This window comes from Colossoma macropomum, unplaced genomic scaffold, assembly GCF_904425465.1.
Source record: "Colossoma macropomum unplaced genomic scaffold, Colossoma_macropomum, whole genome shotgun sequence".
Classification (NCBI taxonomy): Eukaryota; Metazoa; Chordata; class Actinopteri; order Characiformes; family Serrasalmidae; genus Colossoma; species Colossoma macropomum.
Window position 1 is genome coordinate 963,007 of NW_023494798.1, and position 12,385 is coordinate 975,391.

The following is a 12,385-nucleotide window of genomic DNA, read 5'->3' on the forward strand; positions in this document are numbered from 1 at the left end:
CTTAAGTAGATGTTTGAGTGAATGTTAGTGACTCTATGAAGGGGAACAGAAAGGCAGTGACTCCTTTGAGGATTGGAAGGATGGAAGAGTTAAAGTGGCTGTAAGGTGCTCAAAAGTAAAGAGTGATAGATTTGATGTTTCATTTAGTGTTGAACATGTCTGCATTCTGTAGTACTGATCTGTACCTGTATCTGTACTGTACAGTACTGTACAAAGAAATCAATGTGTCATTCATATATTTACCATTGGTGGTTCGTTTGCCAGCTTGTCGCTGTGGTAATGTGTTACTTTCTCATGGTAGACTCTGAAATTCATGTACATGTGACTGCAGAGCACTTCAGTGACATAGCTGGTTTCAACCGTAAAGTAGCTGGAGATTCGCACTGTAGTCAGACGTTTGACTACAAGTGGTGCTGTGACACTGAACGAGTGAACTGTCACAAACTCAGCACTTTTTTCCTTTGCCTTGTTTACATTAAATGTGAGATCACATGAAGGAAGCTGTTCACAACCAGCAGCGCTACCACCATCACACAGCTTTGCTGAGGCAAGCACTCTCAGACTCTGCACCACCACCAGTTTCCCAGACCCAGATTAACCTTAAGCCTAAACTAATAAAGTAATTTCCAGTGATGAATCACAAATGACGCTTGAATTTAGTCCAAGACCCTGTGGCACTGGAGGTACTGGGAGATACACCGGTTGAAGTTTGTCCTTAGGTATAAGTACGGCTGGGCAGTATGACTAATATATATATATACATATACATATACATATATACACACACACACACACACTGTGCATATCATCAGAACACTGACCAACTGCATGTTTCATTATAATGAGAGCAAAATTAGACCTGTTTAACTGGATTTGCAGCACAGTGTGTTAAATACTGAATACAAATCACTGTAGACACATTTCACATCAGTAGGCCTTCGATCACCTCTTGCTGTCCTGTTCAGTTCCAGTTTAAGGCAGTGAACATAAAGGAATATTCGGCCTTTTGGGTTAGCATTAGCCTAACATGGACCTCAGACTGCCAAGCTTCTGTTTCGCCTCATACTACCTGAGTAACTCGGTCAGCTGCTTAAGATGAGGCCACAGTGGACAAAACTAAAGTCGTCTTCTTATGATGAACAGAATCTGCTGAAAATGTGATTTAGAATGTCACATCTCAATTTCTACAAGACTGAAGTTGGCTCTTTCTTCGGCAGCTTTTGGTTTCAAATTTTCCATTCCACCTTAAATGGAGCAGCAGTTACATTCTAGCACCTGCACAGGAGCCTAAACACATCTGCTGCACCAGTTAAGAAAGAGTGGATAATTCGAAAAAGAAGCCAACTTATGGCATTTTAGCTGATGATTGTCTTACAAATGAACAATTTAATTGTCGTTTTTGTTCATTTTAGAAAACTGAAGCAGCTAAATCAGCTGATTAGCTATCCAGCTTCTTTAGCAATCTTTACTTTGTAGCTAACACAGTCATAATGATATGTAATGATGTACTGCACATAGAATAAAACTTAGAGTCAATGAAAGCTTACATGTTTTTTCTTGAGTCTGTGAAAGTGTGAACGAAAAAACGTTCTGCAATATGCTAATATGCTAAAAATGAGTGTTAGCTATCTAGCTAACAAACAGATTTCCTTCTTATACACTCACTCAGAGACCCACAACTTGTTTCCTGCCTCTAACCAAGCTGACGTTAGCACGGTTTGCACTTATTTATGACATTCGAGCATAGCAATTATGACAAAACTCATAACTGAGGAAGAATTTCAACCAGATGAACTTATAAACCAGCCACTACTACTTTTTAGTGCACGCTGCTTGCACTAAAAATGGCTATTACCCTACAGAAGCACTCGATTTAGGACACAGTGAAGCTGTACATGGCTAAACCTGTGTTCACTGTGCTGTTTGTGAAAGAGCTGATCTGCTCACTTCCTTCTTGCTTGTAAACAAGTGTAAAATCCTGCCCTCGTGTTGCTAATTCTGCAGCTAATTCATAGGCACGTTCTAAAAGCCTTGGCCTGCACAAACCAGTCAGGACTTCACTACAAACCACAGATACGCTCGGCTAATATCTGTGGTGAGAAAGGCCATTACAAATGTGATCGTTATCTTCTTGATATTCATTTAGATGCGTATATCATGAGGATATCACACTGCCGTCACGTTACATCATTTAGATTAGTGATTGACTGGCTTGTTAAAGGGTAATTCCACTGTTTCTTTTCCAAATGTCTGCTTAAAGTAATGATTAAGACGTAAATAGAGTCAATTAAAGCGGTTTGGTTCAAAATGCTTCATTCTGAATTGTTCACAGTGGTGGTGATAGGAACCAGATGTCCACCTCTAAAAGCTCCCTCACAGAAAGTCGTTACTTGAAATAGTTAAGAATACGCTGATGATGCCTGAGACCCTGTTTCAGCATATTTCTGTGATAAATTTATACATTATTATGTACTTTTTAAAATACATTCACAGCAGAGAAGTACATGAAGGTGTCGTAAGGCAGCGATGGGGAACCTCAACCCTCAGTTCCCCATCCAGATGGTAAGCCAATACAGTACTCAAAGAAACCCTCTTTTCCAGATTGACCACTTTTATATGTAATGTTTTACTATTACAAACATTACATATAAAAACTCAGGAGACATGTGTAGGTTCACTGGTGGTTTTGGATAGTAAATAAAATGGCTATATTTGCATTGTAGACATCATGACCCCTGGTTCCTATCACCACCACTGTAAAGAAATCTGACTTAAGTTTCTCTTCAATTATCTATTTCCACCCTTGACTGCTTAAATTCCAATAACTGAATTATTCAGAAATTTTGAAGAATTGGTGAAAGTCCCCTTTAATGTGCCATGGCTTCTGTGAGAATTAAGAGGTATATGGAAACAGCTACGGATGCTGTAAAACCACATTCATATTAACAATTTATTTACATTTACTAATTTAACAAATTAAAATCTGCAACAAAATTTTCCTCATCTCTTCACATACACTTGCTAAAAGGACTGTGACTCACGATCAGAGACTCCGTAAGAAGCAACTCATTGGCATGATACACCAATGACACTGTTCTCCATCCTGCCAAATGTATATGAATCATTCTACACTGTTAGAAATAAAGGTTCTGTGCGGTACATTTTTTGTTCATCAAGGTACAAACAGTGTAAATGTTCCTCAAAGCTCCAACAGTGGTTTTAAGGTCTGATTGTGAACCTTAAATAAGTTTTTCCAGGTGAAAAGTTCGTATTTGTACCTTTTCATAACCGAATATTTTAAAACAGAACAGTAAAATAAAAGCCTGGAGACGAGACGGGGTGTGTGGAGTCAGTACAGCTTAGAACATATCATTTCAGTGGATTATGGTTCAGTTATGTTCCCTGACTAAAGGTGCTGAGATGGAGCCTTGAGGGTCCCACCCCAGTGACAAGAGGGGGACTGCCCCAGTGACAGTTTCATACCTTTTTTTCTGGGAGTGTATCGAACAGTCCATTTTGTCACCACCAAAATAATCATAGCACTTTAAATATATCACAAAAAAAACCTCTTCATAAAGAACACTGATATCTTGCTCTATTGGCTTCAATTCTTTGTGCACGCTAGCGTTACTAGCTTCGTGCAGCATGTCTACGCTCGTATTAATAAGCCGTTCTCTGGTTATACTTTAATAGTCACATTCAACTAATAAAACGGGATGACATTTTCACAGCACTTGATGTAAACTTCTTTTTTGAGGTCTGATAAATGCAGTATAATGTTTTACATTCACCGTTTCACCTGCTGCGCTGCACTAAATCCAGTTAAACAAGACTAATTATGCTCTCTTTGTAATGAAAGATGCAGTCAGTCTGTGTTTCTTAGGCCACCACAATATCAAAATGATATCAATAACAATATGATACGCTCAGAAAAGATACATAATTTATCACACTAACATATCGTCATATTGTCTTCTGTTAAATGAAGGGATTCCTGGAGGAGCCTGAGGGTTTTTTCCTGTATACTTTCCTAGCAGAGGGGCTGGCAGAGAGGGTGGAGCGGCTAGCAGCCTGGGCAACGCTCCAACACTAATGGACAGGCCTGGCCAGCAGGCAGGCGGATATGCAGATCCCGCTGAACTTAAACAAAGCCAGAGGCACACGCAGCCAAACTGGGTGTGACGCACAGCACAGCGAAGATACAAACACACTCAAGTCATGACAGGTTGAACTTTTCTTGATGAGTCTACTTCCCTTTTTTGAGGGCAGTGTTAGATCTGAACCACCATAAATGCCTATAAGAGTGAAATGCCTTCCTACAACCATCAGGAAATTCCAAACTATGCTAAACAACATGATCCTGTCTGCCTGAATCAGCTAGACAAAGCTAAAGAAAAAAAAAGATACAGATAAGGTCCAGTACAAAGGGTGTCTGTCTTATGCAGTAGACTACCAGAGAATGGGATGCCATGGACATGTTGGCCATTATAGTATATCAGCAAATATGTAGGGACAAAAGTATAATAGAATATTCACCAATTCACCAATTTTGATAGGAACCAGGGGAATGTTTACAACACAAACATAGCCATTTTATTTACTATGCAAAACCACCAGTGAACCGACACATGTCTTCTGAGTGTTTACATGGAATATTGATGATGAAAATCTGAAAAATTACATTTTCTTTGGGGACTATTTTGCCTCACAACACCCTGCATGTCTCTCTCCACCATGAATAGATTTTAAAGATACACTTTAGGTCAAAACCTTCTCAAAACTATCAAAAAATCTCAGACATCAGGCAGCTTGGGGTAACTTTTAGAGGCATTCAACTCTTCAGACGTCTGGTTCCTATCACCATCACTGTGAACAGTTCTTCTCTACAACAGATCATTTCACATCAAACCACTCTGAATGACTTTGTTTAAGTCTTAACCGTTTAATCATGCAGAAATGTTGAAAAATTGGTGGAATTCCCCTTTAACTGTAACCATGAGAAACACAGTAATACATGACTTAAAGGTGAACTTTAATTCAGTAATCAGATTATAATGGTCTGCTCATCTTGTCTGTTCTTTTAAACAGAGCTACTTTGTTTTTGGCAGCTTCAAACCAACAGGTTCCCTTTAACGTCCTGCAAAATGCACAAAAACAAAATCATTCAATTACATAATTTGCAAGTTCTCAGGGGATAAATAGAAGACACTTGTAGACACTTGTTGACCAGCGGTGTGAGAAAGAAGCTGGCCAACAGGACATTTAAAACTGACCACAAGTCAGTGCAACATTCACCAACATCCACTAACAATCTTACAAGCAGGCATTTCAGAGTGTGGTTTGCTCAAGTAGGGATAATATGGACGCAGTGAGTCAGCCTCAGTTCTGGCACATAAACCATCCTCATCTAATATCCCTCAGCTGGTCCTCATGTGCTCTGGGCACTCTGTCATGTGACCACCAATTCTTGACCCAGCTGAAGAGCCACACGTGCTGAAAACACACCACACCAGCTCCAATTCTCCAGCACCAGGAAAACGTTTGATAAAGTATGAGCTCATTTTTTTGCCTAAAATGTAACAAATGTCTATTTTGAAAGGTAAAAATATTGGTTCTATTGTCTATATTCCACTGTGGGGTAAATAGTTTATCCATTCTTGTTAGTGTATTCAGTGTATTTTTGAAAAAAAAACAAAAAACTGAATTGTACTAATTTAATAAAATGAAATTGTGGTGAAATTTCGAGATTTGTAATGCACTGAAGCACTAAATAACTGCCTAAAGAATCTTAAATAAAGTTAAAACAGTCCACCCCAACTTCGGACCTACAGCCAGACAATACTGCAAAAGTGCAACATCACGATACTTCAAGACGTTTTCACGATACACAAGGCGTCATGCTGTTTATTTTTTCTGGCATCTGATATGTTGGAACAGACAACGTTTGAAAAAACACTATTAAAAATTATAAAGATATTCTTAAGAAGACATTTCTTTGTACAAAACCCACTTACACAGTTTTCGCGTGTTTTCTTATTTGGAATTTGTTCTTAGGTAAGAACAGAATCTGCACACTCGAGAGCACAAAGGCGTGAACAGTTCTGCACTAAGAACACGTCATGAATCTGACGTAGACTTTTTCTCAAGAACACATGTTAAGAAAAAAATCAGGAACATATTGGTGAATGAGGCCCATGATTTTCATTCAACATTTTACACACTGAGCTGCAATAAATCCAGTTAAACAGGACTAATTATGCTCTCTTTAATCAAACATTCAGTTGGGAGTGTTTTTCAGTACAGACAATATCCACCATATGCCCAGAAAAGAATATTGTGATATAATTTATTACGATAACGATAAATGTTGTCATATTGCCCAGCCCTACCAGACCCTACCCTGCAGAATGCAGGACAAGAGGAAACCTCAGAGAAAATCTTTCTAATTTACACTGTATTAGCTGCTGATATGGATAAATATCACACTGTACAGCTTTAAAGCTGAAGGAAGATGCTGGTTTAGTTTGATATTTTCCCTGTAAGTCCAAAAGTATTAGTCTCGCCCATAAATCTACATGTAACTGGCCATCACACAAGTACAGTACTGTGTAAATATATATATTTTTAAAAGAGCTTACTTTTTTATTATATCACCGCTGTTGGAAGAAAACCTCATATCTCTTCAATAATAACTTTACAAGAGTAGGAAAACAAACATTCATCACCATGAAACATCTGGCGCTTTCAAATAAAATGAAAAAACCTACGAAAGTGGAGAGTCAAAGTTCTGTTCATGGCAGCATTATATTTTAATGTATAATACATATATGAAAATATGAACATCTAATAAATTGACTATTATTTGAAGTACTCAAATTACACTATCAAATTACATTAAATTGTTACTGTTATACTAAATATTTGTCAAATTATATCAAATAAAACTAAAGTATGTCTATCCAGCAGAACATTTTTTTCACACTGTTCTGCCTGTGTTAGACAGGAAAGAAGAAACCATACAATTACACATATAAAACAAGTTCCTTTTCGTTCTGAACACTTAGCTAACAGAGGAAGACTTACACATTTCCTTATGCTGCGTGTGACAATCTAGGTCTAATCTTCATTCTCCAGCATGAGGATTATGAGGCCTACAGTCGTATGCAAAGGTGTTAACACCCCTGGTGAAAATGCATGTTTTGAAACTTTGTAAGAAAGACGGCATTTTAGCGCCAGATTTTAACATATTGAAAAAAAAACATAAAATGTGTCATAACTTTTACACATTTTATGTTTTATTTTTCCCCCCAACATGTTAAATTCAGCAAATGAATAGTTACTGTGCATTAAAATGTGCACTGCATTCACTGTAGAGGTCGTGTTCACTTTTTTTCCACTTAGAAAATCAATGTGTCAGTTGACCTGGGGCACCTAAACTTTTGCACATAACTGAATATCTTGGGATACAAGCCTGAGCTCATATTAGAAGAGGCCAGAATGAAATAAAAGTATAGGTCCAGAGCCATAGGGCCTATTTGCATCATGTAAATAAAAGCAAAGCTCTAATAAAGGGGAACTCCACCAATGTTTCAACATTTCTGCATAAATCAGTGGTTGAGATGAAAACAGAGCAGTGTGGTGTGAAATGGTTCATTGTAGAGACTCCGATTACAGTGGTGGCGATAGGAACCAGGGGTCGCAACATCTAGAACTCAAAATATAACCATTTCATTTACTATCCAAAACCACAAGTGGACCTACATGTGTCTTTTCATATGTAATGTAAGTTTTCTTTTTGGACTATTTTGCCTTATAACTCCATGCACATATCTTTGCATGTATGAATGGTTTATAAATACAGTTTAGGCCTTTTTTAACTTAGGCCAAACTGATTTCATGTAGTAGCTGTAGGACTATGTAAGGTAGCTTTGGACGTCTGGTTCCTATCACCACCACTGTGAACCATTCTGACTGTAGTTTCTCTAGAGCAGAGTTTTCAACACCAAACCACTCTGAATGACTATATTTACAAATTAGTTCTTAATGGTTCAAATAAGCCGATTTTTTTGGAAAATCGGTGGATTCTCTCTTTAAAATGTTCTAACATACGGTAAGACCTAAAACTTGAGAAAGCCACGTGTCTGATGACACATGAAGGGACACACACCTGTACAAGAACAGCACAAAGCTCTCTACTGTAAAGTACCTCAGTTTTGCCAATTACTGCACATGACTGAACATTAATCCATCATTACAGCCATGTGCAACAAAGGTCTGGAAGTTGGCTTCCTATTCGCCTCCTTCTCGTTCAAATTTTCCCGTTCCACCTTAAATGGTGCAGCTTGAATGTAACTATGAAACGAGAATATTCGAACGAGAAGCTGGCGAGAGTGTGGCCTGAAATATCACCTCAGAAAAAAGTCTTACGGCCTTAAAGTGAACCAAAACAATGTAGCCGAGATGTTTAACCCATCACAGCAGCACGGAACCGCACCAACGGACGACCTTAAGCCTTCATAGCATCAAGTTTAGAAGAAATGAACTTACCAGGCGACTACCTGAGCTTCAATTAGTCAATTAGTCGATATTACTGAAGAAGAAAACGCTGTTTTCCTGTATAAAACCAAACCAGAGCTGTTCGGAATTATATGTTAAGTATTAACGAGGAACTTTAGGACACTTTCTGGCTAGCAGAACTTTTCCTGAAGCTTCAGCACAGCCTACACTGAAGCCCACACGGCTGGAGGTCTTTCTGAGTTGACGCAGTAGCGCAGCACTTCCCGTTCAACATTATTTCTTTTCCCACCCGTATTCCGACCAGTCCCGCCTTACTTCGCTGCGATTGGCTAGCGAAGGGCGTCCTCCTGCGCCGCGATTGGCTACTTCAAGCGGTCTGCTTGCGAGTACCAGACTGCCGACCAATCCTAGCACAGGATGCGGAATACAGGTGGGAAAAATATAACGGCTACACCTCCCCTCTTTCAGGATGTTGGGCAGAAAAGACCCACACCATAGATAGACTTTAAGACTTTAATAACTGGACAAAAATATCCATGAATATCTCTAAACTTTCTGATTAAGGAAATTACAGCTGTTCATAAAAAGATAAAGAATACATAAATACATAAAGAATTGTGTTTTTTGTAGTGAAGATGTACAATTAACATTGTGTGCTTCTAATAGAATTAAATGTTAATAGAATATGATGTAAGCAGGGAAAGGTTGAAATAGCTAAAGCTAAAAAAAAGTATTAATATCAGTTCAGTTTTTTTCTCTTTTTTTGCCAACATAACAGTGCCATCTTGTGGCTGAGCTCTGTAAAAGCTACATAAATCAATAGAGGGTCATTTTTATAAAAACTATAAGGCTTTTATTCAGAAACACTGGACACAATTGTCATGTACACATACATTTAATCAACGTAATCATGTTATGATGATGATTATCAGTTATCAGGAACTGTGTTTTCCTCATTTTTCTGCAGCTGCTCCTGAATTTGCTGCACCAGCTACTTGTCTGGCCATATTCTCTCGTCCACCAGCATCCTGTCCATTCTTTTCTGTTTGGACATCCTGGTTATCTGGGGCACTTGTTGGTTTTCTGGGAGGCTCAAACATGGGTTTGTAGATGTAGATGCCCCCTCCCACCCCGATCAGCGTTGCAAAAGCAATCTGATTGAATGGTATCCGCCTTGGAAGCATGATGACAAGTTTCTATGAAGCTCCTCGTTGCATAACAGAATCTTCTCTGGTTCAGTCCCAAGCGCACTGCTGAGAGGAGAAATGTGTTGATTAAGAGAATTCAACTAAAAGCTTTCAACTGAGGACAAACGTCAGTTCCTCAGTTCCAAGAGTTGCAACCACTATTGCGCTACAAGTAGTTAATAAAGAGAACTTGTGAGAAAACAACTAGCGATCCACCAAACCAAAAAAGGCCTCTTTCTATTCTTGCTGTAAAGAAATAAACCAACAATTTTCCCTAAAAAACATGTTTTTTCCAGTTTTTACATTTCAGTAAAATGATTTCGTTGTTTGTTTGATTTAATTGAATGGTACATTTGAAAAAATTCACTCTTACAAGGGAGGAAAGCCTAATTTTCTCAATAAGATATAAAAAGCCATTCAGAGTGTTCCGATGTGAAATAGCTCACCGTAAAGAAATGTATAGACTCTGATTTCTTTACAGTGGTGGTGATACTTTGCACAATGTAAGGTTTACAGGTAGGAATGCAGGTTTTATTTTATTTTATTTTGTTATATTTTATATTTATTCTATTTTATTCACTACATGTAAATGTCTGTCTGGTACTGTGCACTGTGAGCTCCTGTAACCAAAATCAAATTCCTTGTATGCGTAAGCAAACCTGGCCAATAAAGCTTGATTCTGATTCTGATAGGAACCAGCTGTCACAATGACAACAGAAATATAGCCATTTTATTTATTATCCAAAACCGCCAGTGAACCTTCATGTGTCTTCTGAGTTTTTACATGTAATGATAATAATGGTAAATCACAACGTCCTGCATGTTCCTCTCCACCATGGATTATAATAAATACGTTTTAGGCCAGGAGCTTCTCTAAACTATTGCAAAACCATGTCTGAGGCATCAGGAAGTGCGTTTGAAACCATTTAATGTAATAACTTTCTGTGAAGTAGCTTTTACAGATGGACATCTGGTTCCTATCAGCACCACTGTGAACAATTCTGACTAGGTTTCTCTAGAACAGTACTGCACATCAAACAACTCTGTACGACTTTTTATGTAAACAGTTTCATTATGAAGAAATTTTGAAACATCAGTGGAATTCTCCTTTAAATGAATGGGAGTCTTTCAGAAAAATCTTTCAGACAAAGCAAGCTCACCTTTTTAAAATACTATCCAAAACTATGAATTCAATCACTTGTATTCAACATTTCACACACTTTGCTGCATTAAATCCAATTAAACACTTTGTAATCAAACACAGAGTTGGTATTTTTTAAGCACTGACAATATCCGCGATATATGTGACTTATGGTGATGTATTTTATTTCTTTTAATCGTGCGCACGTTTTCTTTACTTCGTGGGTTCGTTTTTTTATTCGTGGTCACGATTTTCTAATTCGTTCCCTCGTTTTCTTTTAACCGTGGTCATGTTTTATTTTTAACTGAATGCAGGCTGTTTGTGTTTTGATAACAGCTCCCTGAGACTCTCTGACAGGTTTTGATGTGTTAGACTGATGAGATAATGAACAGAGATGCTCATCAGGTCTGATTCTGATTTGGGGGGTTATGAGGAAACTGCAGCTCCTCTTCACAGCAAACGGCCCACGGTGTTTCTGCTCCCGGTCAAGCTGCGATGTTAGGGACCGTCACACAATTACATGAAGAAACGATCAGCGTTTCAACACCCTCACATTAATATATCTACATCTAATCCATAGATCTATTAAACTCTCGCTATTTGACCCCATCCCACATGAATGTTTCTGTGTGTGTTTAATTTGAGTTTGTTGAAAAGTTGACGCTGATCATTTCTTCCTGTAATTGTGTGATGGTCTCTAACACCGCAGCTTGCCGGGGAGCAGAAACAGCGCTAAGCGCCTCTCTCTCTGTTAAATATGATCATTAGACAGTGCAGTTTAGTGAAGATTGTGGTTGTAGTTTATTGTCTTCCTTCATTTCACCACCAAACTGCAGCTCCACTGATGAATCTGAGGGCCGTTTGCTGTGAAAAGGAGCTGCAGTTTCCTCATAACCCCCCAAATCAGAATCAGACCTGATGAGCATCTCTGTTCATTATCTCATCAATCTAACTCATCAAAACCCATCAGACCGTCTCAGGGAGCTGTTAGTTACTCCTGCACAGGACAAATAACACGACCTGCATCTACAACACTGATTTTGCGCACGAATAAAAAAATAAACAACCTGCGTTCAGTTAAAATAAAGCATGACGACAATTAAAAGAAAAGGAGAGAACGAATTAGAAAATCGTGACCACGAATAAAGGAAAACGTGCATACGAACTGTAAAACTTTCACTCGAATTAATTATTAATTTTTTACCTCCGCCCCCTCCGGGGCTCCGTACTAATAAACCCAAACGTGAATCATTTTTATGTGAAAGAAACCCTGGACTTCTCCTTTAATTAGCCCGGAGGTTTATTGAGCTCTTTCACTCTTACTTACCCACATTCACTGCGTTCAAGGCAACAAAACCGCCGCTGTAGCTGCAAAAGACGAGGCTCTGAAACTAATAAACACAGCAGAGTCTGACCTTCTGACTAACTACATTAATAACAGCGTCGGACAGAAATTATTCTAATAAATAATCAGGTTTAATCAGCGCTGCTGCTCCTCTCTCTCCTCTCACAGCGCTGCCATGACAGGACGGAAAGGTCG

The 12,385-nt window shown here is 38.5% G+C and overlaps 2 protein-coding genes across 3 annotated transcripts in view; both read right to left on the reverse strand.

Annotated features, from left to right (window-relative positions):
- rab27a (RAB27A, member RAS oncogene family) overlaps nucleotides 1-8,789 on the reverse strand; it is a 32,950-nt gene extending 24,161 nt beyond the window's left edge. The window contains exon 1 of the mRNA XM_036585498.1: nucleotides 8,548-8,789. The gene's annotated coding sequence lies outside the window, so the exon portion shown is untranslated. The remainder of the gene's footprint in view (nucleotides 1-8,547) is intronic.
- A 328-nt stretch (nucleotides 8,790-9,117) lies between these two features.
- On the reverse strand, nucleotides 9,118-12,381 carry LOC118818051 (protein PIGBOS1). 2 transcript variants are annotated; one of them, XM_036585158.1, is made up of 2 exons: nucleotides 12,173-12,381; nucleotides 9,118-9,767 (listed from the first exon to the last, which is right to left on the reverse strand). In XM_036585158.1, the coding sequence occupies exon 2, from the start codon at nucleotides 9,699-9,701 to the stop codon at nucleotides 9,471-9,473; it is 231 nt and encodes a 76-aa protein (XP_036441051.1). In that variant the 5' UTR covers nucleotides 9,702-9,767; nucleotides 12,173-12,381; the 3' UTR covers nucleotides 9,118-9,470. The 2 variants fall into 2 exon arrangements, with proteins under 2 accessions (XP_036441051.1, XP_036441050.1); XM_036585157.1 differs by having other exon boundaries at nucleotides 9,277-9,770.
- Nucleotides 12,382-12,385: the final 4 nt, after the last annotated feature.

Coding starts and splice junctions, on each gene's coding strand:
- LOC118818051 (XM_036585158.1), bottom strand. CDS start 9,701: ATGCTTCCAAGGCGGATACCATTCAATCAGATTGCTTTTGCAACGCTG.